The sequence below is a fragment of the Pundamilia nyererei genome, unplaced genomic scaffold (genome assembly GCF_000239375.1).
Source record: "Pundamilia nyererei isolate P.nyererei 1_Seehausen unplaced genomic scaffold, PunNye1.0 scaffold00027, whole genome shotgun sequence".
NCBI classification, from domain to species: Eukaryota; Metazoa; Chordata; class Actinopteri; order Cichliformes; family Cichlidae; genus Pundamilia; species Pundamilia nyererei.
The window spans coordinates 239402-264709 of NW_005187428.1; the positions used below are offsets into that span (position 1 = coordinate 239402).

Genomic DNA, 25308 nt, shown 5'->3' on the forward strand with positions numbered 1-25308 from the left:
GCAGGATCTCATTTGCCATTGTTCTTGTATCATATGCCCCACCCTGTTCTTCGTCCTGCCTCTTTTTCCACTTTTCTAGATTAAAATCTCATATAATAAGCAATCTGGCCAATTTCACCAACAGTGAAGTCATCACAAATATTCTAATTATCACAATATTTCATTAAAAACATGTTTCAACAAGAATTACTATATTGCAACAAATTTTCAGTCTGAGAGGAGCCACCACAGTGACCATTTTTATTATATCTTTCTACTGCATCTGTAATTAGCAGTTATGTGTTTGTCTAGATACATGAACTGAGGAAAAGTGCAACATGAGTCAAATATTGTACTGAAACACATTTCTGTAAACAAAGGTGGAAAACATTCAAGAAGAACCTAAAACTTTTTGCTCTGCTAGAACAATTCTTCTCATCACCAGCCTAAATTCTCACATGTTAAATATTTCATAAACCCACAGTCATGCTCACACTTTGGTAAAACTAAACAAAACTGACAGAAATATCATTAAAATTGTTAGAACAACGTGACCATTAAAAAAAAAAACTGATGTCAGCTGTTTAATATGCTTTTTCTGATACCGAAAAACATAGACAATATCAAGATATAAACAGGAATTTGGCCACAATTTGATCATCTTTCAAGCTCCAAGACCATCAGTCACATGTTTAAAGCTGACAGCAGGTCTCCCCACACACTCAGCCCTGTGACATCAAAGTCTCCATCAGAAATCTTCAAAGCATTTAGTTCTTTTTCTACATCCCCCCTCAGAGACGGACTGGCATCGAATAAAGCCAGAAAGAGCTCAGTAAGTTTCTTGAAGGACACTCCGGGACCCGTGCTGGTTAGAACCCATTCGCCGTCACTTAAGCTGTATTCCATTTCCGAGGCCCACTTTTTCAGTACATTACAAGATGCATCTCTGAGTTTCTGATGTTCTTTTGCCAGGTCTTTCAAAAGTGTAGGAGACAGTAGAGAACACATGTACTGCAGCAGACTGTGTTTCTTTTGCAACCAGTCTAAGAGAAAATCATGTGCAGCAGTTTGTGCAGTACAGTTTTTGGATGTCAGCAGAGCTGCAGCGATGACTAGACAGAATTGTTGCAATGCCCCTTCGCATCCCTGGAGGACAGAGCCTAAAAATTGCTCTGCCCTGCAGGTTTCACTGCCTTGGTTCAGCAGAGCCTCCAGCCTCTCCATCAGCATCTCCCCCTGCACCTCAGCATCAGCACCAAGGGCTGACATATCAGCTAAGGGGCTCAGGACCTTATAAACGGATTTGCATTGAACTATGTGACTGCAGAGACCTGTGACGTCCTCATAGTCTCCGTGCATCGTCTTGACAGGACGCGTTGTGTCAAAGAGGATCTTCATGAGAGAACTGGGAAGTTCTGGGTTGTTCAACAACCTGACGAGCAACAAGTGCTGGCACCGGGGGAGGTCCGAGAAGGAGACTTCGGTGTATCCGGGGATGGTATCTCGCAGAGTTTGGTTTGTGAGCTGCAGCTGTTTCTCCATTATCCTCCTAATAGCGGCGTTATTATGGAACCTGGAGAAGATGTGCTCGCAGTACCGGGCCCAGTGAAACGCCCTGGACAGAGTTTGTTTATCCCAGTGATTCACCGCATCGCTCTGCGCCGCCACCGCCAGCATCTCCACCGTGCTAGCTAAGTTTTTCAGCACCGCCTCCATGTGGCGCTCTCAGCATTCAGAGTTCAGCCTTCAGTCCGGCTTCGGAAACCCACTGAGGAGAAAGGTTACAGCCTGAACCTGAATCATCTGAATTTCGCCATGCTGCTGAAAAACTGCTATAGCATTTGAGATGCAGTTTAGCTACATGTTAGCTAAGATGTCAACATACTAGCATGGCAAAACAAGACTTCCGGTGCCGCACTTCAATAAATAATTCCTCTTGAGTAACGTGGGTTTCAATAACAGCTGACGTTACAATAAAAAACGAATATGACAGCACGGAGAAAGTTGAAGAAACTCACATATCTGGTGCCGGTTTCTACTGCTTGATTTTCCGGTTGAATATACCGCTCGTTAGTGCGCAAGTGTGCCAATATAATTTCATCCCCTTCAAAATAAAAGCACATCAAGCGATCTTAGCGCCACAAAATGAGTTAATGAGTTCGGTACACACAAACTCGGAATTTTTGTGCTTACGTGTATTTTTTTATATGGATTACACACACATTTACATTAAAAAGCATCATAAGGGTGTTCTGACTAGGAAGACTACACCTGAAACACGTAATTAATGTATTAATAATGATCGTCATTCATTATTTCAATTTACTCTCAAATGCAAGATAGTGTCATTCAAATTACGCCTAAATGAACCAGTCTTGATATAATAACAATGCGACTAGATGGATCAAACAGCACAGTTGCACACACAGACAAAAACTTTACATCAAAGCGTTTGGAAGAATAGAAACTCAGGCCAGAAAAAAATGTTACAGAGGGAACACAAAGAAGAGGCAGTGCCAACACGACCAAACTTTCCTCCCATCATCATAATCAGCAGCAGCAGCGTAGCCTGCTGTGAGTGAGTATATGTGTGCGCGCGTATGCGTGTGCTTGTGCAGTCAGCTTGTGCAGCGAGAAAGATCACCCCGGTCCACACTGGTTTGTGATTTTGGAGGCTAACCTGTGGGTCGGTGCACCACTGTGAAAAGCATGAAAATTGGGAACCAGCATCTCACAGGACGAGTGAGAGGAAGGAGCGCACCAGCGAGCTGAACCCTTAGGGTGAGCACACACGAGAAGCTTTTCATTCAGGACATTTTTCGCTACTTTTACACTGTTGCTGTATGACTGTCAGACTATTCATACTTGCATTTCTGTTTTAGGTTTTTAGAAAGTACCCTTTGCAGAACAATACCATCTAATGAAACTCATTTAACAGTTGAGGGGGGCTTGGTTGAATCTTACTTCTTGACAGTTGACAGGAAGGTGCTTGCCTTTTTACTCCTTTCAGAGTTAATACCAGACATCTGTAATTAAACGGAATATCATATATTTTGTGTACTAGCTGCTCTCAGTCACTTCATTGGTTTTTAATTAGCAGGCGCTCTGCTGGATTTGAGTCATAACTCATCAAGCGTCCTCCCTTGGACCTATTTCAAGAGTGGTAAATTGTCTGTTGTGGACGCTTTATTTGTGACAGCTGTAAAGAAGGAGACAACCTAAAAAGCTTTATTGCAGTTGTAAATGAAGTGAGAGGCCAATACAGTTCTACCCAAAACCAAGCCCTGGCACCAAATTCAGAGAAACTATAAAAATAGCTCATTTTATCTGTTTTCTTGACATACAGTCAGCCTGAACTTTGGTTTGTTGACAGTTCAAATGTTTCCTTAATCAAAGGTCTGAGGTTGCATATTCCATTATGAAATCATCTCATTTGTAAGACTTAAGTGCAGATTCCCATACAGACAGTGTGCTTCATTGACTGTAGCACCTCAAGCAATCTGATACCTGAACACAACAGATTACTTGTCAGCAGTAGAAACATGCTGAGTGTCCTTATTTAGATGGACAAATCAACCTCCAGATCGGCTAACTGTTGTAGTGGAGGAGGGCACGCAGGGCAAAGAGGGTTACGAGGACAGAGCCGCTCTTGTACTTTCTAATGTGATTCATCAGTCAAAATTCCCATCCATATGCCTTTCCCGAAGCAATCTGCAGCCAACCGTGGCACATTAGCATGGCTTTAGTGAAGTCACGAGATGACTCAGGATGAATGTAAATTTTGTATTTCTATATTTTTTTTTGCACAAAGCCTAGCATTCGATCATGAACCAGATTCTTAAAATACACGCAGTTTAGCAGAGTGCAGGCTGCTGAAGCTAAACATGTCAGGAAACAGTACGGTGAGAGGAACCAGGTATGTTTTACAACAGCTGGCCGGGGCTATTTCCTTGGGGAAAAAATGGTGAAAATTGAGCTCGATGTTTGTTTACGATCTTGTCAAGAACAATAAAACTGAACCGAGGTTGACATGAAGATTTATTGAACAGAGACTAGTATGTGCGAATTCAAACAAAGCAAGAAAATTGTAGTGAATTTTAAGTAAATTTAAAGTGACATGTGAGAAGACACATAGGAATCTTTCAGAAAGTTTTTATACCATACAGCTTTAATAAGGAAAATGTACAATAACAATAAGTAAAATAGCAGCTTGATACATTGCCCACTGACGCAGCACAGGGAATGAGCTTGTTAAGCTCTTGCACTGGGAGACATGAGACATCCTAGTGCCCTTGTTCTGTCTGTCAGCCTTCACCAGTGGACATGGGAATGTAGCACCTGTGTGTGAGCGCCGAGCTCCAGACTTTTGTGTGTGTATGCAAGCGAGTAGAAGTTGCCTTCTCAAAGATCTGACAGCCTTGGTCGGACATCAAGGTCCTGATGTCCAGTTTTGCATCACGGTGCCATTTAGTTGCAGCCAACTCCAGACGGACCTTGAAATGTTACACAGCTTTAAAGGTCAGATTCCTCATATCGTGCTGCACTCACTCAGTATTCACAGGAAATTTTCATCCACCGCGTGCTTTGAACTACTTGTTCGTGGCAGCTTCCTTGTTTAAATAAGCTCTTCTTGCAATTTGCATCTGATATCCTGTTTTTATTTGCGTGCCAGAGGGTATGTGAAATGTTCCTGCTTGGAGGAAGCGGTGGAGGCAAAACCTTTAAAATGCAACAACAAGATTTCAAGAATGTGAATTCTCTTCAAGTAACTTTCTGTTTCTTTAAAGAACCCCGGACAAAGAACTTTACCAGAAAAAAGGAGAACAAAGTCACTTCATCATTGGCTGTTAGGTAAGCTGTAATGATACCAGACTTAAGATGTCTGTTCTGTATGTAACAGAGAAAAGACATTTTGCTCATATCTTATTTGTTATTTTAAAATAGAAACTCTTGAGTACTTTGGGAGCCTTTAAATCCCCGTTATGCCACTACCTCTATGCTCTAAAGGTTGGGGTGTCTCCTTTCTGTCTGCATTGCATCGTTTTTCTATGTCAGAGTACTTTAGAGAACAGATTGACGCTTGCAGTGCTGCTGATGTGCCCTGTTACACAGCTCAGGTCTTGCATCTGGTGCCCAGTTGTTTTGTCAGGCACTCGCTCTTCTCCACCGCAAATCCGTTAATGGAGTGACACTGGACTGATATCTGAAAGATTTTCATATTGCAGCTAATGCGGTGCACCCTTGGCGCACTGTAGCCTGGTATTGGAAAAGACTGGGCCAAATGCTAATTTACTCAGTGACTTCACTTTCAAGGAAATAAGCAGCAGTTAAATATTGTTCCAAGTACTGATGTCAAATGCAATCTGTCCATCAACCTGTAGCACAAGACCTGCTGCACTGTTGACTGTGATGGGCTGATATGCACCGCTGGATAGACTGCTTAATAGATGGCAGAGTAATTTGAAGGAGCTCTTTGTTGGTTGAATAAAAGTCCTACTGTACCAGTCTGGCTGGTATAAAAGTGTCTCTTGTCCAAAGAAAGGGGTGGAAAGAAATGGTGCTCTCTAATGTCATCAGGTTTATTGTAATCCATACCAGGATTTTGACCAGGAGAACAAAGCTGCTCTCCTTTCCTGTTTCAGCTTGCTCCTCCTCTGCCCCTTTTGTGAATATGCAACATGAATGATAGCTAATACTGAAGAATTTTATTCTGAGGATCCGTTTAGATCACGAGTATAAAACACACACATATTCAGAGGTTCCTTCTGTTATCGTGACATATCATGACCGCTGTAACCAACTTTGTTTAAGCTTTCAAAAGAGCTGCACAATATTTGGAGGATGCTAACTAGAGCTGAAATGACGGATTAGTATATTTCCAGAAAATGTGTAACTACTTTGAAGGTAAATGAACCTCTGGTTTAAGGTTATTACATATGAGAATTCTCCGATTCACTCTGTTTTGCATCACTGTCAACTGAATGGGTATAACACTGGGAATTTCTCTTTTTGTTTTTTGTTTTTTTCCTTTTTGATATCAAATGAATTGAAGAAGCCCTTTCCTAGAGTGTACCCCAGCTCTTGCCCTGTGACAGCTGAGATAGGTTCCAGCCCACCTCCTGGCAACTCTAAATTGAATTAAGTGATGCATTGCATCACCTAATTATTCCCTGGAGAGAGTAAATCCTCGCAGTACTTGTTACATTACTTTAGCATTACTCAGAAACATTGCCTGAGATGAATTGTCCCATTTACCAGTTAATAGTATCAACCTTGAACTACAGTGCCCACACACTGGCATGAATCCCTATCCTAGTGAGGACACAGGATCTTTCTTTTATTGTTTAAGTATTAACACAAAGCTAACAGCAAAGTTGAAAATCAGATCATTGTGCAGATAACTGAAGAACCTTTGTAATCTAAGTAATGCTGACTGTGTAGTGTGCAGGAGTGGGTCTGCGTTACAGTGTGATCAGGGGACTTGGTTGGAGGGAATGTCTTGGACTCTGTCATGTTCTTTGAGCCATTCCTGAGCCGTTTTTGCCATTTGATGAGGTACATCGTCCCGCTGGGGGAGGCTGCTGCTGATGTCTGGCAGAGTTTTTGCAGTTCTTTCCAGCTGAACGCTGCTTTTTAACAATATGATCAATGTTTTTTTTCACTTCACCACTTAATGGTTTTAATGTTGGGGCTCATGTATGTATATACATACATACATGGGTGCATACTCAAACATATGCATGTATAGAGAAGAACATGATGGTTTTGTTGCCTGCTACAACAACAAAGCATTTATTAGCAGGACTTAGATGGAGTCCAATTAATATGCTGAGGTATCTGGATAATATGTACCTCCTTTATTAATGTTTTGAAGATCTGCTATACTGCACACTGGAGCTGCACATTGTGTCTGCTTGCATAATATTACAGATATCTTACATGTTCATGAATTCTATATCATTGGACTGTCTTAACCTTCTCCTGCTGATGAATAGGGAACCATGTGCAGTTCCCTGAGCCCCAAACAGCCCAGCGGGCCCGGCCTGACAGACATGCAGCAGTACCAACAGTGGCTTTCCAGTCGACATGAGGCCAGCCTGCTGCCTATGAAGGAAGACCTGGCCCTGTGGCTCACTAATATTCTTGGTAAGTCACACTAACGAGCAAGAAACACATGCTATTAACAGTGAGGATTTATTACCACGAGTTATAGTTTATAACATGGTTTAATTCGCTAAGCAAAGCGAATTTAATTCAGTTATATTTATATAGGGCCAAATCATAACAACAATCGCCTTGAGGAGTAGCAATACTAGTACATATATAAAGATACAGTTATATTCCTGAACTGTGGTTAAAATGTGTTTTAAATCATTCATTTCTCAGATGTTTTGCTAGCTGTGCGAAATAAAATAAATGTAAAAAATCAGGGTGTGGTTTGTAGATTCATTGGATACACAGGCTTAGAAATAGCTTGGCTTTGAAAAAATCCTGCACATTTCATTGCTTTGTGTCTAAAATGAACTCGACTGGTCTTTGCTGATGTAAACACCTCTGCAGGGGACTGTGATCAATCCGCACCTCATTACAAACTATTTTAAAGTCCCCAGATTGTGTGGACCTGTTCCAGTTGCAACGCTCTTTCATAGATTTACTTTAAACGAATAATGGACACCATTAACTGTTCTTAAATAATGCACAGTGGGTGGGAGCATCAGCACTGTGCAAGGATGTGGTTGCATAATAAACGATTCTCTGCGCTGTACTTCTTTAACAGCGCAGCCACAAAACAAAAGCACAGTGCACTTTGATCTGATTTGAATGGGTGTGTATGAATGAGTTTTGTATGGTTTTTTTGTTGTTGTTGTTTTTTTGTTTGTTCCTAGAGCCAGGGAAAAATTTGTATTAAACATGGATATCATTAGTGAAATACCTTAGAGAAACACCTACAGTCATTTCCATGATGTTTTCTTAAGCATTCTTGCACCAATGACTCACCAGAGTCAGCTCATAAATATTCTTACAAAGGCTGCCACCAGAGTAAGAATTATGTATTTGTTAGTTGGGTTTCAGAGATGTAAACTGTCTGTTAACCAGTGTTTCATCAGAATTTTACATTTGTTAGAGTCGAGTTCTCAAAATTTCAATGACTGAGTGCTAATGAGGAAGCCAGTGTATGAGTGAACACACAAAAATACACACATGCAGCACGTTTACTCTAGCTTTTGTCATAAGTATGTTGGTTTGTGTTTGTAATTATCATGTTTGTACTGCTTTTAGGTTATTAACAAGGTCGCACCTATATGTTAGAAGAGATAAGTATGAGCTGCTTGATTGTTTCTTGTTACACAAAACCAAGGGCCTCCGCTGGCCCTGGTGCTAAACGCTTCATAGACTGTGCTTTTTGTTTAAAATATGCTTAAGAACTACTGTATGTGTTATGACTGGGAGTTACTCCTGGATGCATATAACAGACACTTTTCAAACCAACTATAAGGTTCCTGAGACTCTCTCATGTCTGTGTGTAAACAACTTAAAACAACTTCAGTGTCTTCCGTGTTATCTCTGGCTGTGTGTGTGTGTGTTTGCACTGGAACCAGCTGAGCCAGAAAGCCATGGAACTAAAGGGTTCATAAGCAGGAGCATGCAAGTGTTTCCAGTGAATAAACACTACAGAATTAATTTGTTGGTTTAGGCCAAGTTCTGTATTTGCTCAGTATTTTTTTTTTATTCTGTGAAACAAGATGCTGACATCCTTGATTACAGTTTCAGGTGAGACCTGCCGTGTGGCCCGCTGCCGTGTGGGAGGCATATGTTTGGTTATACTGATGAGTCATTGTTGTCAAAGCGGTAACAGCTTGCCTCGTATTGTTTTCACTTCCCGAGTCTGTCTTTTTGTCTGTCGTCATGGCAAAATGTGCTCCTCAAGACACTTACTTAAGCAGGAACTACCACAAAGGTGGTTTAAAGCACTTGGCAGGTGTTTATGTTTGTCTTTGTGCATTTGTCTGTGGACAGTTGTTCAGTTGTTTAGCAGTGCAAGAAAAACCCAAGAAACTTAACAGGTGTTTAATTGTAGTTTTAATGCAAGGAGAAGGCTGAGTTTGCAAACGGTCAGAGCTCACTGATCCTAATATATTCCCAGTGTAAGATGATCTCAAGTCAGATTGAAGGAACTGGGCAACTCGTATGATTAAATATTTAATTTTACTATACTTCTATTGGAGCCCGGTGAAAGATATTTTCCTCTCACAGCGTGGAACGAGGGTCGTACGAGTAGAGTATAAGACTCACTGAGTGTTTCTCAAGATTTCAATCTCTCTTTTCTGGGCTCAATTGCAACATTTGGAACTCATTAAACATTGAACCCCTAAACCCCTCCTCCAATAAGAAAGAGAAAAGGGATAAAAAAAATATCTCCAGTTTCTTTCCACAGACACCCCCCTGCCACCACCTCCTATTTCACGATGATCTAACTAAGAAAGAATGGTCCTCTGGAAGTCAGTCAACTGGACACCACATGTTGATCACCAACGTAGCTCTGCAACTGCACAGGATAATGAGGCATTACTGTGTACAAACAGATGCCATGTTTTTTTTGGATTTTTTTATGCATCCCCGTAGTTGCCATCCCACGGTGTGTGACCAGGAAATCCCCAGATCCTCTCAAATCATGTTGTACTATTTCAGCTTTTGGCTCCTCCAGAGCCGCCACAAACCCGGCAGCAAAAGCGACGCTCGGTCATTAAAACGGTTTTAGGAATCAACAGCACTGCGTCAGGTTTGACCGCAACTCGGAGTGAAGTGGAGATAAAATTTTATTTCCTTACGCTATATGTATATTTTTTAAACTTGCGGCGCTGCTCTTTCTTTATGTGTCTCCTGCTCAGGTCTGGAAATCACTGCTGAGAGCTTCATGGACCGCTTAGACAATGGCTTCCTGTTGTGCCAGCTGGCTGAGACACTGCAGGAGAAGTTCAGGCAGAGTAATGGAGATCTGCCTACCCTTGGCAACAGCAAGGTACAGAGAGACTGCAATAGTCCTGTGTGATACAGGTTACAGTGAAAACACTAATCTGAAAGTTAAATCTTGGCTGAAAATCTTCCCAGACTATCAGCTTGAACGATTTCACAGAGCATTGTTCCTGAGTATGAAAACATCATCTGAGCAGACACTTATTAGGTCAGATTGACTGACAGTCACTATTTAAAACCACTTCCACATGTAATGGTCTTTTTCACATCTAAATACAAAAGGATATCCCAACACAACATTAGGAAAGTAGCACAGAGGCAGAAAGACGCTCTTGATGACTGCGCCCGTGAATTCCTACTTTGCAAAGAACTCCACAATTTTAGAAAGAAGTGCACATAAAGTGGGATGGGGGGATGGGGGCCTCTTGCCTTCAACAGGGCAAAAAAGAAAAAAAATAAGGCTAGCAAGGACACGTTAACTGATGGGGCCCCACATCCCCTGTGAGATTTGGGAGAACAGCATTAAACGTTCTTTTCTTGTGAGCCTTGACTGAGGATTTAATGAATTTCATTAAAAGGGGTGCCTTGAGAGTGGTTACCTGTAATTTCACCCAATCAGTCTGTCCAGATGTATATTTATGGGGTTGGTGACTAAAACAACAAAAACAACTAGGCAAAAGAAAAATGTTTCTATTTATGCCCCATATATTATAAAAAACCCATGGATACATCCTCAAAAGTTCAAAAATATATGTTAAAAGATGGATATTTACCTTCAGTATCTGTTTATTGCAGATATTTAAATGCTGAAGTGACAGCTGGTCTCAGTGGCATGCAGCAAAAACTGTGATTGGGTCATGTTCGTGCCTCTGTTCGGAAGGCAAGAAGTAAAAGATGTTTGTTGGTCCTTCAGTGAGAGTTGTTGATGTTTGCACTGAAGCATTACTGTGCTGATGTCAGTGGGTCTCCTGATCTCAGTGTGAGCGCAGCAGCACAGATGTGAGGAAATACTTGAGGTCAATGACCGTGAGACAGCAGAGGAGCTGCCGAAATAGAGGAGTCTATTGATTGTGAATGCCAACAGAGGGAGAGAGAGAGTCCTTGGATAGGCTTTAAAATGAAACAAAGCTGCATTATGATATTGTGCAGCGAGCGTGATTTGATTCTGTTTGTCTGAATTAAGGGTTTTCATTAAAAGATTAACCGTGTTATTCATGTCTGATACACAGTATGTCATCCAATGAGTCTTTATGCTTGTCGTGGCATTTGATCAGCTCTAGTTGTTTGCTATCAGATTTCACCACTTAAAAGAGGACATCCATCTGTGTTCAAGCCCTGTTATAAGTCGATGTGGTGTGTGAAGTGGGCCTGTGACTACAGCACAGGGGTACCATCAATCACACTTTGCAGATGCTGTGCTCCAGACGTCTTCCCATGTGTTTATATCAATCAGTATTAAGTCCAGATGAGCAAAGGTTGTTTTCATTCTTGTCATAACACTTTGACAGGCTGATTTTTGTACAGTCATTTCAATAACTGGGGGAACTTATTGCTATAGCACTGAAATTTTAAGCAAAAGTGCAATGTTCAAGACTTGGTTTCGGCAGGAGAGTGAGATGAGAAGATCAAACATCGTAAATATGTAGCATTGACCAAAAGGGATTTTTTTTACAGGGAAAGGAAGGGCCATGAAGCTAGACGCAGCTGCTGGTTATCTCAGCAGAAAGGCTTGGAGAGGAAAAAGTAGCCCGGCTCTGTACAAAGTTCATGAAATCTGTCCGCTTGCACCCATAAAGCACACCACATATTTGCTTAACCAGTGCAAAAACAGAGATGTCAGTCGAAGACAGTTCAACCTCCAACTAACATATGTGATAATAGCATAATCTTCTCATCTACCTCTTAAAGTAAGAAAGTACCGGGTAAATGTATTTTTAAAGTGTCAAACTGCTCATCTCGTGTGTGCATGTTGAGGTATTTAAATTCTTTGAATGAAATAATTTGATTATAGCTGTCGTTGCTCATTTCAAGCATAGCAGTTCCTTTTCCTTATTATTATTCCCATATGTTTAAAGATAATCTTTTCCAGAAGTCCCCTACCTCCTGTGCAATCATTAGACATTCAAAGGTGCAGATCATTTGGCAGCCAAGGCAGAAATAATAATACATTCATCTGATTGTTAGATGAAAAAAACAAAAAAACAACCTTGGCAAAGTTGAATATTTATCCGGGAATGCAAAGTCATTTAACACAAAAGATCCCCTAAAAAAAAGTCAAAAGGAGAGTCTGGAATGAAAAGAAAAATACCCACAAAAGCTTGCATATTTCCAGCATGAGCTCATTCCACCTTTCTCAAAGCACAGACACACATATCCTGTATAAAACCACAGCAAAGCGCATAAATCTCCCCGAACAGACCGTGTGTGGGGGCTGAAAGCCATAAGCATGTCATTTGAGCCCAAATCATAGACAGCCTGGTAAAGTAGCACAGGTTTTCAAACTCGTCATTTCTCATATTGATCTCAATGGGAAGGGTTCTTGATCCTGGGCTGAAATCAGAGCCTCAGCAGACATCAGTGTAGATGTAGAGAATGTGGCTCTGTGTTTTGGTGGAGCTCTGGGTATTGGTTCGAACAAGTCACTGTGGAGGACTTTTGTCCTTTCTTTGTTAAACTGCAGAATAAGATGTTTAAATCCGATCTTGTTTAAGTGAAAGTAAGGGGGTTCTTCTCTGTGTCTGTGACAGAGAATTCCCAATCGGAGGATACCGTGTCGGCGGAGCGCTCCATCCGGCTCCTTCTTTGCACGGGACAACACAGCCAACTTCCTGGCCTGGTGTCGTGAGGTCGGAGTTGGAGAAACATGTCTGTTTGAGTCAGAGGGTTTAGGTGAGTCTGTTTTTATTTCTCACCCTGCGAAAATGTCAAGATGTAGGACAGACCGGGTACATAAACAGGCATCACTTTCCTCACAAAGATTCAGTTCTCTCAGGCTTTGGTTATCCCTGGCACTGCTGGGGCAGTGGGCTCAGATTTCTATCTTCTGTGAATGGCCTGATTGTACAGGTACAGTGACACGCAGGTTGGCCTGCTTCCCTCTCCTCCCCTCTGAGGATTAGAAGCCTCACATCACCAGACCGAGCCTCACCTTCTTTGACGTGCTCAAAAAGCTCACAGTCCGGGTAGCACAGTGATGGGAGCAGCTCTACCTGACAATAAGGGAATCTCAGACAATGCACTCATGCACAAAACATCTAAAGTAAAACTACAGGAGCGTGGACATAAAGGTGTGAGATGGTGAGAAAGTAGGCCAACAGTATGCAAATGTTTTCCTCAGCGCACAGTAGGGATATTTTTCTCTCTTCCTCATTCGCTCTCTCAGTGTTTATCTGTGTCTTTCTGATCTTTCGCAGAGCTTTCTTGCACGTTATTTCACTGCAGTGTCCTTGCAGCAAAGATATGCCCGGACTGAAATATTTCCCTCATAATCAGATGTGCCCCTGACAAGAGCACAAATACGCAGAATAGTCATAAATTCTTGCCATATTTTTGACTAAAAGGTTGATCAGCCATTGCTAAAAATATTCAAGCTATGTAAATCATTTCTGGATTCCAGGATATACACACACGCAGTGAGCTAGCTGCAGTGAACTATAATCGCCTTCGAATCCAGTGGACATGTGATTGTAATAAAATGCTTCAGTGAACAATCCAGCTGACGAATGTCTTTTTTTTTTCTTTCTTTCCTTCCCTCTTACTTTCTCTGGATGGATTTGTCAGTTCAGCAGTAGGTGTAACAACATCAGGTTTGCTATCACGCAGTGGATATATTCTTCCTATATTGCATGGTGTGGTGTGTCACATTATTCATGCTTTGTGTGTCCACAGTCTGGTTTGATCTATTATTTGCCGTGGTTACCGTTACCCTCTGAAGTGGTTAAAATGAACATGTGAGCAGTATTCTTTCCATTTGGTTTGGGATGAACAGGATTAGAGAGGACCATGTGATTGCATGAAGTTCATAAGCTTGTTTTTATGTCCATTTCACCATCACACAGCCACTCATTCTCATTCATCACCTTCATCCAGATACAGTACAGTATTTTAATCACCAAATCCTAAAAGGTGATCTCTTTTTGCAGTTCTTCATAAGCAGCCACGAGAAGTCTGCCTTTGTCTTTTAGAGCTGGGCCGGATAGCATCACGGTATGCTCTTGGTTTTTACATTTTCCTCCTTTGATTGTCTAGATTTTCCTGTGTATGTCTTTGGATTGTTTTGCAAATCCTTCCTTAATCTCTTTTATTCCTCATCTAGGTACAATGTGGAGCCTCCTGGCCTTATAAAACTGGAGAAAGAGATTGAGCAAGAAGAGAAAGCGCCTCTACCTCCTCCGTCACCTGTATCTCCAGCTCAGCCTGTCCCTCCATCACCCTCTTCATCCCCTTCCCCATCCCCTTCCCCATCCCCAACTCCTACCAAAGTGACTTCTATCAAAAAAAGCACAGGGAAGCTTTTGGATGATGCCGTAAGTTAGCAAGTGTTCACCTCTGTTTGCTGTTTCTACTTAACTTATCAGAGGAAAAACATCAATGTTTGTTTTTGTCAAAACAGGTAAGACATATCGCCAATGATCCACCTTGCAGATGTGCAAATAAGTTCTGTGTAGAGAGACAGTCGCAGGGTCGATATCGTGTTGGGGAGAAGATGCTCTTTATTCGGGTGAGTGTGTTACAGTATTGTACAAAAGTCCTCGTTTCTTTGTATTTTGCTTCCAAGGAGCCAGACTTTCTTGGATTTTTTAAAAGCAGTCTTGAGGAATACTTCTCCAGGCTTTTTGCAAGTCTTTCCAAGTTTTTCTTTGGATATTGGCTGTTTTTTCCCTCATTTTGAGTCCAGTCCTTGTACTCGACCAGTTTCAGGAGAATGTTTTTTTGGTTTGTTATGCCACTTAACACTAACCTATGACTCATTGAAGCATAAAAAACGCACATAACTCAAAAGATGGCCCAGTCTTGCGTCTGCACGCGACAGAGACCTTAGCAAATCGTCTATCTTTAGGCACCTTGTTATTAGCAGTCTGTCACAAAAACATAATTTGTCCCCATTTCTTTCGTTGCATCCAGGAAAATGTCACCATTTTACATGAATAAAATAGTATTTTTGCAACAACAAAGTGATTCCCAAAGAGCTATTAGCCAAACACTTGACATGTGGTGTGCAATATGTCCTTAAAAATTTTGAGGAAAATGGACAAATAGAGGAGAAATGAAGTTGCAGGCCTAAGAAAATATCTACAGCATATGAACAGGTTCTGAAAGTCTCGTCCTTAAGAAATGGGGGGGAAAAAATCCACCAAAGACCTGAGGCAGGACCTGAGCTGATTCATCCACTATTCACTGCAGCCGCATCAGAAATACTCTCAGCGGAAGGGTGGCTAATTCTTAAGAATAGAATAGAATGCCTTTATTGTCACTATACAGTTGTACAATGAGATACAGAGGAAGGGAATCAGGGAAAATGGCTGTGGTATGCCACAAAACTGAACTGAAAATCAAAATCATCAATATGTATGGGGCAGGTCACAAGAGAGATACAACTACAGCAATCTTAAAAACACAGTGATTGCTTGGGGGTGCATTTCAGCCAGTGGTGTTGGGGATCTTGTTAAAGTGGATGGAATTATGAACACAAAAAGGTACTGTCAGATTTTGATCTACCATGCAATACCACCTGGAAAGCATTTGACTGACAGTTTCAGTTTCATTTTTCAGCATAACAATGATCCCACATACAATGTCAGTGCAGTAAAAGGATGCAATCAGTCAAGGATTGGCCTTGCCAGAGCTCGGCCTCAACGTTATTCAGGCAGCTTGGGATCATCTTGACAGAGAAACGGTGGCCAATATCCAGATAAAATCTTTGGATGTCCTTCAAGAAGACTGCTTAAATAAATTTATAAAAAGCTTCCCTAAGAGAGTTGAGGCTGTGTTGTAGTATAAACGTAGTCATACCAAATACTGACCTTCAATCATGTTAGACTTGTACAAACTCTGTTTTTGCCTTATATATTCTATTTTCAATGTTTCCTATTTTCCTTGCAAAATATAAGGAAATGAGTGATGGCTCAAGATTTTTGCACAGTACTGTATATAATAATTAACATAATCGTTTTTTCACTTGTATCACTTTCATATGAGGTTATCAAATTATCAGGTTTTGGATATTAGCATAAAACTGTTCAGTGGAAAAAGTCTATTGTTGGGAAGGCCCCAACGGACATAGTTCTTTACTGGTGAGCTTATCCTTAAGCTTAGTTTTCAGGTCACTGTTCTGAATGTTTCACATTCAGTTTGCTATTATTACACTGTCATGCACTACTATAAAGTCTCAGTCCAAATAATAATGAAGACATTAGTCCCAGCACTGAAGCTTCAGAGGCAAATATTACACATTATACAACAATGACTCTATGAAATCATTGTTCAAATAAAGTAAATCATACATTACATTGTAACCTTCTTTTACAAACTGGCAAAAAGAGTAAATAGTCTATTTCTAGCAGTGGAAAATGACAGTAACCGTTTTCTTATTTTTTAATTTTCCATTCATTTTATTTTCATTCCACTTTGCGGTTTGTAACAATAACGTCTCACATTGCAAAGCAAACTCTTTTTCCAGTCGTATAGCAGATATGTGGGGCTGGTTTTGGCATGAATGTCATCCATTGTGTCTACAAATGGCCTTTGCCTTGACAATGTTTACTTTCATTTGCTGTAAAGAGAAAGCAACATCCACACATTCACCTATGATCTCACAACCAACTTACCACTTGGAATACGTCTGACCCAGAACTGGCTGTTGTACTAACATAATCACACACAATCAGTCTTTAAGCTCAGGAAATGTTACTCAGCTTTCTCTGAGTGGAGAGATAAAGGCGATTCGTGAAAGATAAATGGAGAATAACAGATCGGAGAAGTAGCATCTCTCCCCTTGGGATCCTGGTTACTTGGCAACCCACAACCGGGATTTACACCTCCAAAGATGTGATTCATGCTGGCGGTATGTGTACATTAGCAAAAGGGAGTTTACTCTTGGATGTCCTCTGCTGTTTGTCCATTGTATTGCAACTACTAATAGTTAGTAGTTGGTTTTTAAAAAACAAACCAAAAAAGTCTTAAACAAAAATGGGGAAAAAAGCTTCAGGACAAGCAGCAGAGGATGAATATATACCGTATAGTATATAAATGGGCAGCCATACTGAAAAATAGCTAAATTATAACAACATTATTAAACATCCGTTACCATGTGTCATCGTGGATACTAGTCACACCTTCAGTATGTGCGATACTGCTTAGGATGACAAACAAAGCAAGTGTTAAGCCTCTGTTCCTCTGTCTCCCAGCCAGCACTCTTCATGCTAAACATGCTTTAATTAAAATTCCCAACATGGCTCCCCCCCCCCCACCAGCTGGGTCGACTGAAAAGGCATGAATACAGTAAGCCCAGTCACTGTCTGTAGGCAGCTGGAAGCAAGGACAGCAGTGACGTGCAGCAGATCTCACTTCACAATAATCTGGGCCGCTGGAGAGGCTGACCTTCTGCTGGAATAAATGAGCTAGTTGTAGCTTGAATGAGAGAGCAGAAAAACACCAGAGTGGTTTTGTGAGAAGTGCTGTCCCAGCTCAGCCCCGGGCCTCTGCCCTTCTCTGGCCTACTGAGAAGGGTTTGGAGTCCAGCAAGGGTCTCGTCCCAAAGCAGCGTGATTGAAAACCCCTCTGCATCACACAGGTCCATTAAATCCACAATCACAAAGCCTGAGGCCTGGTGCTGATGATTGGATCTACTGCCCTGCTCCTGCCCTCACGATTGATTCATTTAAGAGGCCTATAAATGTTGTATGTTATGCTGCTGCAGGGCAAGAAGCGTCATATCTGGCCAAACTGAGGTGACAATTGCATGATGTAATTTGCCCTTTTTAACTATGTATTGTTTTCCTATTTGTCTGAATCATTTTTGAGTTGAGTAAATAATCTTTATAATAACTTGTTTTGGATTTACTCTTCTTCAGATAGGGCCATTCAGCAAACAAGCTTGTTTCCTCAGAGGTGTAATGGTGTGTTAATGAGGTAGAGGGACAAAAAGCCTCCATAGCAAGGCAGACATGTTTTATGTGTGCAGCCTCTGGGGAATGCAGGCTTCTGATCATCGAATATACCAGCGCCTTTTATTTCGTCTCTTTATTATAACCAGTGACGTTGCCATGGTAGCCAACCTTGGGAATGTGCCCTGATGTGGCAGGTGGCATCGTTTTCAAGCAAATGTTGTAGAAAAGGGATAGGAAAAAAAACCCACTGCATGTGTCTGTTTAACCAGACATATAATTTAAGGTTTTATGCTTTTTAGTGATGAAATCACCTGAATATTTATTAGCTATCCTAGTAGGTTGGGAAGTTGATCTTCCAGCTTGTCAACTCAGACCCATAAAATGTTCAGTGTTACCAGAAGATATCCCATTAACACTGCAGATTGTATGCAAATTCATGTGTATGAATTATCAGTCAACAAAATTGTATGATGAAATTGGGGTGGCTGTGGTTAAGGAGTTAGAGCGGGCAGCTATTGAAAGATTGGTGCTTCTCTGGCTGCTACAGCCTGCATACCAAACTATCTTTGGGCAACATGCTGAACACACAGTTGGTCCAAATGTGTTCATCACAGTGTGGTAAATAGAAAGCATTTAGATGTAGAAAAATGTGCTTGCACGGATGTGTATGTGTAGGAAACATGTTAAATAAAGTGCCGTGAGTGCTCCAGTAGAGTAGAAAAGGGATATATAAGAACCAGTCCATTTACCATATAAAAGTGAACATCTGTAAATTTTTCGGTAATGCTGATGTTTGTTTAGAGTCAGTGATGTAAATGTGTCAGACTTAGCCACATAGGCTAATTTTCCTCAGCATTCCTTGGCAGGTTTATTATATTTACAGACATGCTTCAACTTAACTGCCATTCATATTTATTGCCTGATTATCTATGTCCCACCTGGACACCAGTGGGGCCTACCCCGCAGTTTGAGAACTACTGGGCTAAGCTATCACTTATTGATTAACCTGTAGACTTTATGGGTGGTGTAATTGGGAAAGTAACAGTAATAAAACAATAGAACACCACTCACCAAAACTGAAGCACAAACCTCTTGGATGTTAATAAAGTTGCTGCACCTCAAGCCTGCTGTACAATCATTAAGTGGGTAATTAGCTAAAAAAAAAAAAACAGCCTGTAAAAGTGTCTGCTTCTGCTCTGAAGTTGTAAATTGTAACATGGGTGTCAAAGAACACTAACTTGTTTTGGAGCCAGTATTAAGCACCCATTCAAATTCAACAAACTGCCCAATAACAATAGAAGTTAGAACTGGAAGACCTTGTCTGTTAGCTAATGCTGGCAAGCTTGGTTTGCTTGTTACATATACTCTAAGGGGACTACACACCGACACATCTTAATTAGTGCACAATTAGCAGAAGGTACAGTAACAGAACAAACAAAAATTCCCACTTGACAAACATCAGTGCTCTCTTGACTTTTATTCTACCACCAACAGCTATTTGTCATTGCATTTTTTGCATGACAACATATATGACCCAGTAGATAATCCTCAGACTTTAGTGTTCCCCTGACTACATCACTAAATAGCATTTGATATTTTGAGGGAATGTCTCATTAATTAATAATTTCTCATACCGACCATAAGGTCCCACTCAGAAGGAATTTTAATAACCTAGTCCTTTGATGTTTCCTGTAGCACCATCATCATCATCATCAAAAACTGGAAATTTTAATGGGCCTAGTTTATCATCAAATGCCTGCTACTAACAGAAGCATTTGTGTTTAGGGCTACTTTTATTTTTATGTGAGCGTAAGGTCAAAGCAGTGCTGCATCTGCACACAGTCTCATCACTGTTAGAGTTAAGAAATAAGAGTTTCTTAGTAATCAATTCACCTAGACGTTAGGGCAGCAGGGTTGACAAAGAATCCCTCCAGGGATACCAACCACTTCTGGGACACCTACATCAATCAACAAGCTTTGACATCAAAGCCGCGCTTACATGTTTGTTCAGCTAAAACCCAAAGCTTCAATCAGGGTAATGACATTAGTCCTATAGAAGGTTTCACCCACATCTATTAAAGCACCCCTTCTGACACACCAGCATCACAACATAATCCTATTTTCTTCCGCAGATGCTGCACAATAAGCACGTGATGGTGCGAGTCGGTGGAGGCTGGGAGACCTTTGAGAGCTACCTGCTGAAACATGACCCATGCCGCATGCTCCAGATTTCCAGGGTGGAGGGCAAGATATCCCCTATAAGCAGCAAGTCCCCTAATATCAAGGACCTCAGCCCTGACAGCTACCTGGTGGTGGCAGCGCACTACCGCAGCAAAAAGTGAAGACACGAGACTGAAAAAAATCCCATTAATAAAAGGACAGATTGACTTCGTGCTGTTTTTTACTGTGTAGAGAAGGGGGCATAGCTATGCAACATATCCCTGTTCTCATGAAGTAAATATTAAAGCTGTAGTGCAACACCATTCACAGAAAGCACATTTTTCTCATAGTGATGATTTTGTTTTGTTGGTTAAAGGTCATTCTTGGGTGTTTTCATTTGATTGGGCCTGGACACATGTTAGTAGGCCTCTAGGTGTTATTTACTTTTACATAACAGCAAACAGCTTTGAAAAACATGCTCATTATTATCGTAACAGTATAATTGGTTTCATAATTAGTGCAAGGGAAGGTGTAGATTTTCTTGAGATTTGAGATTTTCCTGTTTTTATTGCATCTGAAGCAATATCACATATGGTAGGTAGAACACTTTCATCTTTTAGCTCCTCATATAAATATCTGTATTTGTACAAGGTAAAAACACAAGTTGTTTTTTTTTACATGAAATGAAATGGGTGCTGGAGATGTCGGCAATTTTATGAAGCCAGTATTCCTTGGTACCTTGATGTGGATTCTATTGATTTGTCTGTGCTAGTGTTGTTTTCCCACTTTTTTTCATTTCCCATCAAACTGATCTTCTTATCTAATTTTTTAATAATACACAGACCCTATCGGGCTGTGGCTCAAATGGGATTTTATCTCCCACATTAGAAGAATTATTTAAACCCAATGAAGTTTAAATGCTTTACTTTATACATTTAAATTCTTGTAAAAACTCTCATAAATTTATTCACAAAATCTTATAGCTTTTTCTTTGTGCATTTCTTAGTAGGCTAAAAAAAATAAAGCAATGCTCATATTGTTTACATTTTGCATAACTGTTCTATGCAGTACATTTATATATTAGCATTTTGATTGTATTATGCATTACTAGAATAGATCCTGTGTGTAATAATGTCTTCATCCGACAATCATATGTTCGAATCAGTTTCACTAGCTTGTGATTTATAAATAGATTTACTCATTTAAGGTCTCACGTTCTTCACTGTGTCGTATTACTGACCCCTACAGGTGGTGCAGTGATTTAAATACGATTATTATTGATTACTTTTGGGGGGTTCTTACAATGGAGAAATATCAATCACTGCATAATAACTCATGTTATATTAATTTGTTTTTATTCCTGGAGAATAAATATGTCGGTTTGGTATTATATTCACTGGTTGTGGAAGGCGAACTTTCAAGCCTGATTTTAGTTGTACATTTCCAATAAATGCTGAAAAGTTGAAACTTCTCATTTTGATATTTGCACGTTGTATTTTAAATTGTTAATGAAATACTAGTTTGCTTATCACTTTAAGAGTAGGCTGCTTTTTTTTGGGGGGGGGGGGGTCCATATGTATAAAACCAAAATGTACGTACGTCTTTATCTGATCATCCTACAGTTACGTCCAAAAGACCCGAGCCGCCCGTCATGTGCACAGATTCGGTGAAATGTGCAAAAATAAGTGGAAATAGAGTCCATCAGGTAAAAACAGAGTTCATGCTGTTCTAATGAGACGAGGTTTTGGTTTTGTTCATTAATACTGTTTCTTTTATTTTGTGGACATCGTGTCCGGTAGGAACTAGAACTGATGTTACAGGCAGTTTGTGAGTGTCAGCCAAGAACACTGTGTGATTTTCAGTCCCCTCAGTAATTCATCTCCGGTTAATACTGCATTAAAATCTGGCGTTAATAAGAGGTTGCTGAAGGGCATGCCTTTTTTTAAAAAATGAAGTGTTACTGTTAAGTCTGGAGAGATACAGAAACACGTTGCTGTTTGCACATATGTTATAATGAGGTCTGCACAGAAGCTGAAGAAGAGTCCAGGATAATATTCATAATAAAAACACAGCAACGATGATGTTGGTTTGTGAATGGGCAGGATCAGACGACTTTGCTTATGTCTGAACATACTTATTTCAGTATACTCTCGGAGACAGAGCTAATGTTTCAATACGACACTGACCTGTAACGTTCAGGATATTTTACTGTAGTTAGACGAAAAGAAAATTGTGAAAATATGTCTCCTTCGAGCCGGATTTGAACCAGCGACCTAAGGATTTCAGCTGTGACGTCTACAGTCCTCCGCTCTACCAACTGAGCTATCGAAGGGACGCTGCCACTTAGCGCATCCATGTGTGTGGATGAGCTAACGAACACACCGGAACAATACTTCTGCGTCAGTCTACGTCATTAGTTACGCCTTAAGGCAGCGAGATTGTGAAGCGCGTGCGGTTCGGGTAGATGACGTATGTGATATTCGAAGCCACGTGAGCCGGTGTTGTGGCAAAACGTGATCATCTGTTTAAATAAAAAAAATCATTTAAAAAGTCTTTTTCAAGAGCGATCAGACCAGGAGTGCAGGGTAAACTGCAACATCTATAACACAAGTTATATATTTTTAAGCGTCCAAACGGACCCGGATTGATTACAAAGTAGAAGACAGTGGTAATTACACTTAGAAAACAGGTTATTTCTTTATTTGTATAACCAGTTTTAATCCTACTGTCTGCAGACTATTTATCAAAAGGATATTAGACACCCGTGGTGTGTCAAAAAGTAATCATCTGACCAAAAGAGATTTCCGGTATTTGCCAAAAAGTGATTATCCGTATTTAAACAGCTGTAAATGATTTGTTGGCCAATAATATGTGAAACGATGTCAAATGCATCCCTCATGAATGATATCAAGTCATTTTGAGCCACAAACAACATTCCTGTGACAAAGTAGAAGCTACTATCAGTCTATTTAGCAACACAAGCAAAGATACATTTAAAAAAAGAGGCACAGACAACATTAAACAAAATCCTTAAATATAAAGAAATTGGGGGTGGCTCAAGACTTTGCACATCTCTGGCTACACCTGAACGACTCTAGACACGTCAGAAACTGTAAATATTAATATTTGCTTATATTTTTGTCAACTATATTAACAGTGAAACTCTACCACTAAGTATTACCTCTAAAACTGTGATTCTACGCATGAAATTGACACAAGGGTAGCAGAAATGTGATTTATTGTAGCAAATAACATTGGCTAGATTTCTTCTACAAAATGACAAGAGCACCAGAAGCATTTAAGGAAGGCTGTAAGAAACGCACTCAGCCAAGTAAGTCAAAGAAAATATCTTAAAACATCCGTTTTCTCCTTCATATTCCTTCAGTCTCGTTTCCATTGTAGTGGACTTGAACCTTCGAACGAAAGTGAGCATATTGGCTGATGGTGTGCAAATAAGTGTGTAACAAAAGCTTCAGTTGTAGTATGGCAATTCACAAACATTTCTCATTTAGATTAAGCAGCCATTCCATCCGTGTTTGCATACACTACAATTCAATGCAACAAACTCAAAAACTGTGCATGATAAACAAAGTAATTAAAAAAAGGGCTCTATTAAAGTAGGGCAAAGACTAGTGCGAAGAACTAGGACATTCTTATTGGCTGGAGAGTGCTCTACAGTTGCTCTACATCAGGGGTGTCGAACTCCAGGCCTCGAGGGCTGGTGTCCTGCAGGTTTTGGATCTCACCCTGGGTCAACACACCTGAATCAAATGATTAGTTCATTACCAGGCCTCTGGAGAACTTCAAGACATGTTGAGGAGGTCATTTAGCCATTTAAATCAGCTGTGTTGGATCAAGGACACATCTAAAACCTGCAGGACACCGGCCCTTGATGCCTGGAGTTCGACACCTGTGCTCTACATTATTCAGCAGTATTTATTAGCTGCTGCAGTTTTTGTCAAGTATAAAGTTTGTGCTTACCAAGGAATCGCCGCATTAGATGCGCCACATAGAGTCCACCTACATTCTCAGCACAAAACACCCATTTCCCCCCCCAATACAAACACACAAAATAATGACCCCAATGTGGTCTGTGTCACTGACTCGCCTCGGTGATGAGCAAGGAGCCCATTATGAGTTGGGTAAAGATAGTCAAGTTTGCACTGTTTGCACTAGTCTTTGAGTTGCCAAATAACAGAGCCCATCACAAAGTGAGTTCATGCTAAAAAGGTATATCCAACTGTTAATGGATATATGTAGAATACTCTGACTAGGAAAACCAAACACAGTGAAGGAAGCTCTGTATTAATGTACAACTGCATATTATAGCGATGTTCTTCCATGTTACCTAATGGGAGTCACTGTACTGCAACACTGTATCTAATCAATCTTCACACAAATCTCACATAATTGTGTTTGCTTGCACATTACTGTGTCACCCCTGACTCAACCAAAGGTACAAACTGGTTTGTATAACTTGGCAAATTCTGCTGTGTTTTGTGTGGAATAACTTAACTGTTTTGCACCTGACAGCTGTAGACTCATAACATGACACAGATACATAACAAGCAAAGAAAAGAAAAAAAAGAAAACGAAAGAAAAAGTAAAAACGGACAGCAGTTCCAACATCTTTCAAGTCATCTTGCAGCAATACGTTATATATTTAGACATCCGAGTTCAGACTTTACCACCAGGATTTTCAGCCCACCTGCCACTACAGGAAAAAAGAAAAACACAACACAACAAATTACAACAATGTTTATCATTCACAATGATAAATAGCAATCATTGCCATTGTGATATGAAATTATCCTCTAGAATAACCTATCACTTCAAAATACAGTCACATTTTAATTAGCTTCAAAACTATTATAAAAGTTCTTTTGCAAATGTCAAAGATTTTTCTAGTTTAATTTTTTTTTAAAAAGCTGACTGGTAAAGTTCAGGCCAGAAAAAAGAACACAAACACAGACATGCTCGAAGTGGTGTTTAATGATTTCTAACCCATCTTATGGGTAACTACTAGGGGTGCAACGATACTCGTATCGATATTGAACCGTTCGATACAGTGCTTTCGGTTCGGTAC

General features: G+C 40.4%; 3 protein-coding genes and 1 non-coding gene across 6 annotated transcripts in view; 1 reads left to right on the forward strand and 3 right to left on the reverse strand.

Annotated features, from left to right (window-relative positions):
* Nucleotides 1–211: 211 nt before the first annotated feature.
* On the reverse strand, nt 212–2057 carry fancf (FA complementation group F). The gene is made up of 2 exons (XM_005727967.1): nt 1998–2057; nt 212–1747 (listed from the first exon to the last, which is right to left on the reverse strand). Exon 2 carries the CDS (start codon nt 1693–1695, stop codon nt 664–666), a length of 1032 nt encoding a protein of 343 aa, XP_005728024.1. The 5' UTR covers nt 1696–1747; nt 1998–2057; the 3' UTR covers nt 212–663.
* Nucleotides 2058–2537: 480 nt separating this feature from the next.
* gas2a (growth arrest-specific 2a) lies at nt 2538–20545 on the forward strand. Of its 3 annotated transcripts, none has more exons than XM_005727968.1 (9): nt 2538–2760; nt 4767–4830; nt 6975–7125; nt 9870–10000; nt 12702–12843; nt 14097–14160; nt 14270–14480; nt 14567–14674; nt 20195–20545. In XM_005727968.1, exons 3-9 carry the CDS (start codon nt 6981–6983, stop codon nt 20402–20404), a joined length of 1011 nt encoding a protein of 336 aa, XP_005728025.1. In that variant the 5' UTR covers nt 2538–2760; nt 4767–4830; nt 6975–6980; the 3' UTR covers nt 20405–20545. The 3 variants fall into 3 exon arrangements, with proteins under 3 accessions (XP_005728025.1, XP_005728027.1, XP_005728026.1); XM_005727969.1 differs by lacking the exon at nt 2538–2760 and adding an exon at nt 4402–4654; XM_005727970.1 differs by lacking the exon at nt 4767–4830.
* A 1922-nt stretch (nt 20546–22467) lies between these two features.
* On the reverse strand, nt 22468–22554 carry trnay-gua (transfer RNA tyrosine (anticodon GUA)). The gene is given in 2 exon segments: nt 22468–22503; nt 22518–22554. It is a non-coding gene; the product is annotated as a tRNA-Tyr (tRNA).
* A 1718-nt stretch (nt 22555–24272) lies between these two features.
* svip (small VCP interacting protein) overlaps nt 24273–25308 on the reverse strand; it is a 5711-nt gene continuing 4675 nt past the window's right edge. The window contains exon 4 of the mRNA XM_005727971.2: nt 24273–24936. Coding sequence (XP_005728028.1) covers nt 24922–24936 — 15 coding nt within the window. The 3' untranslated portion in view covers nt 24273–24921. The remainder of the gene's footprint in view (nt 24937–25308) is intronic.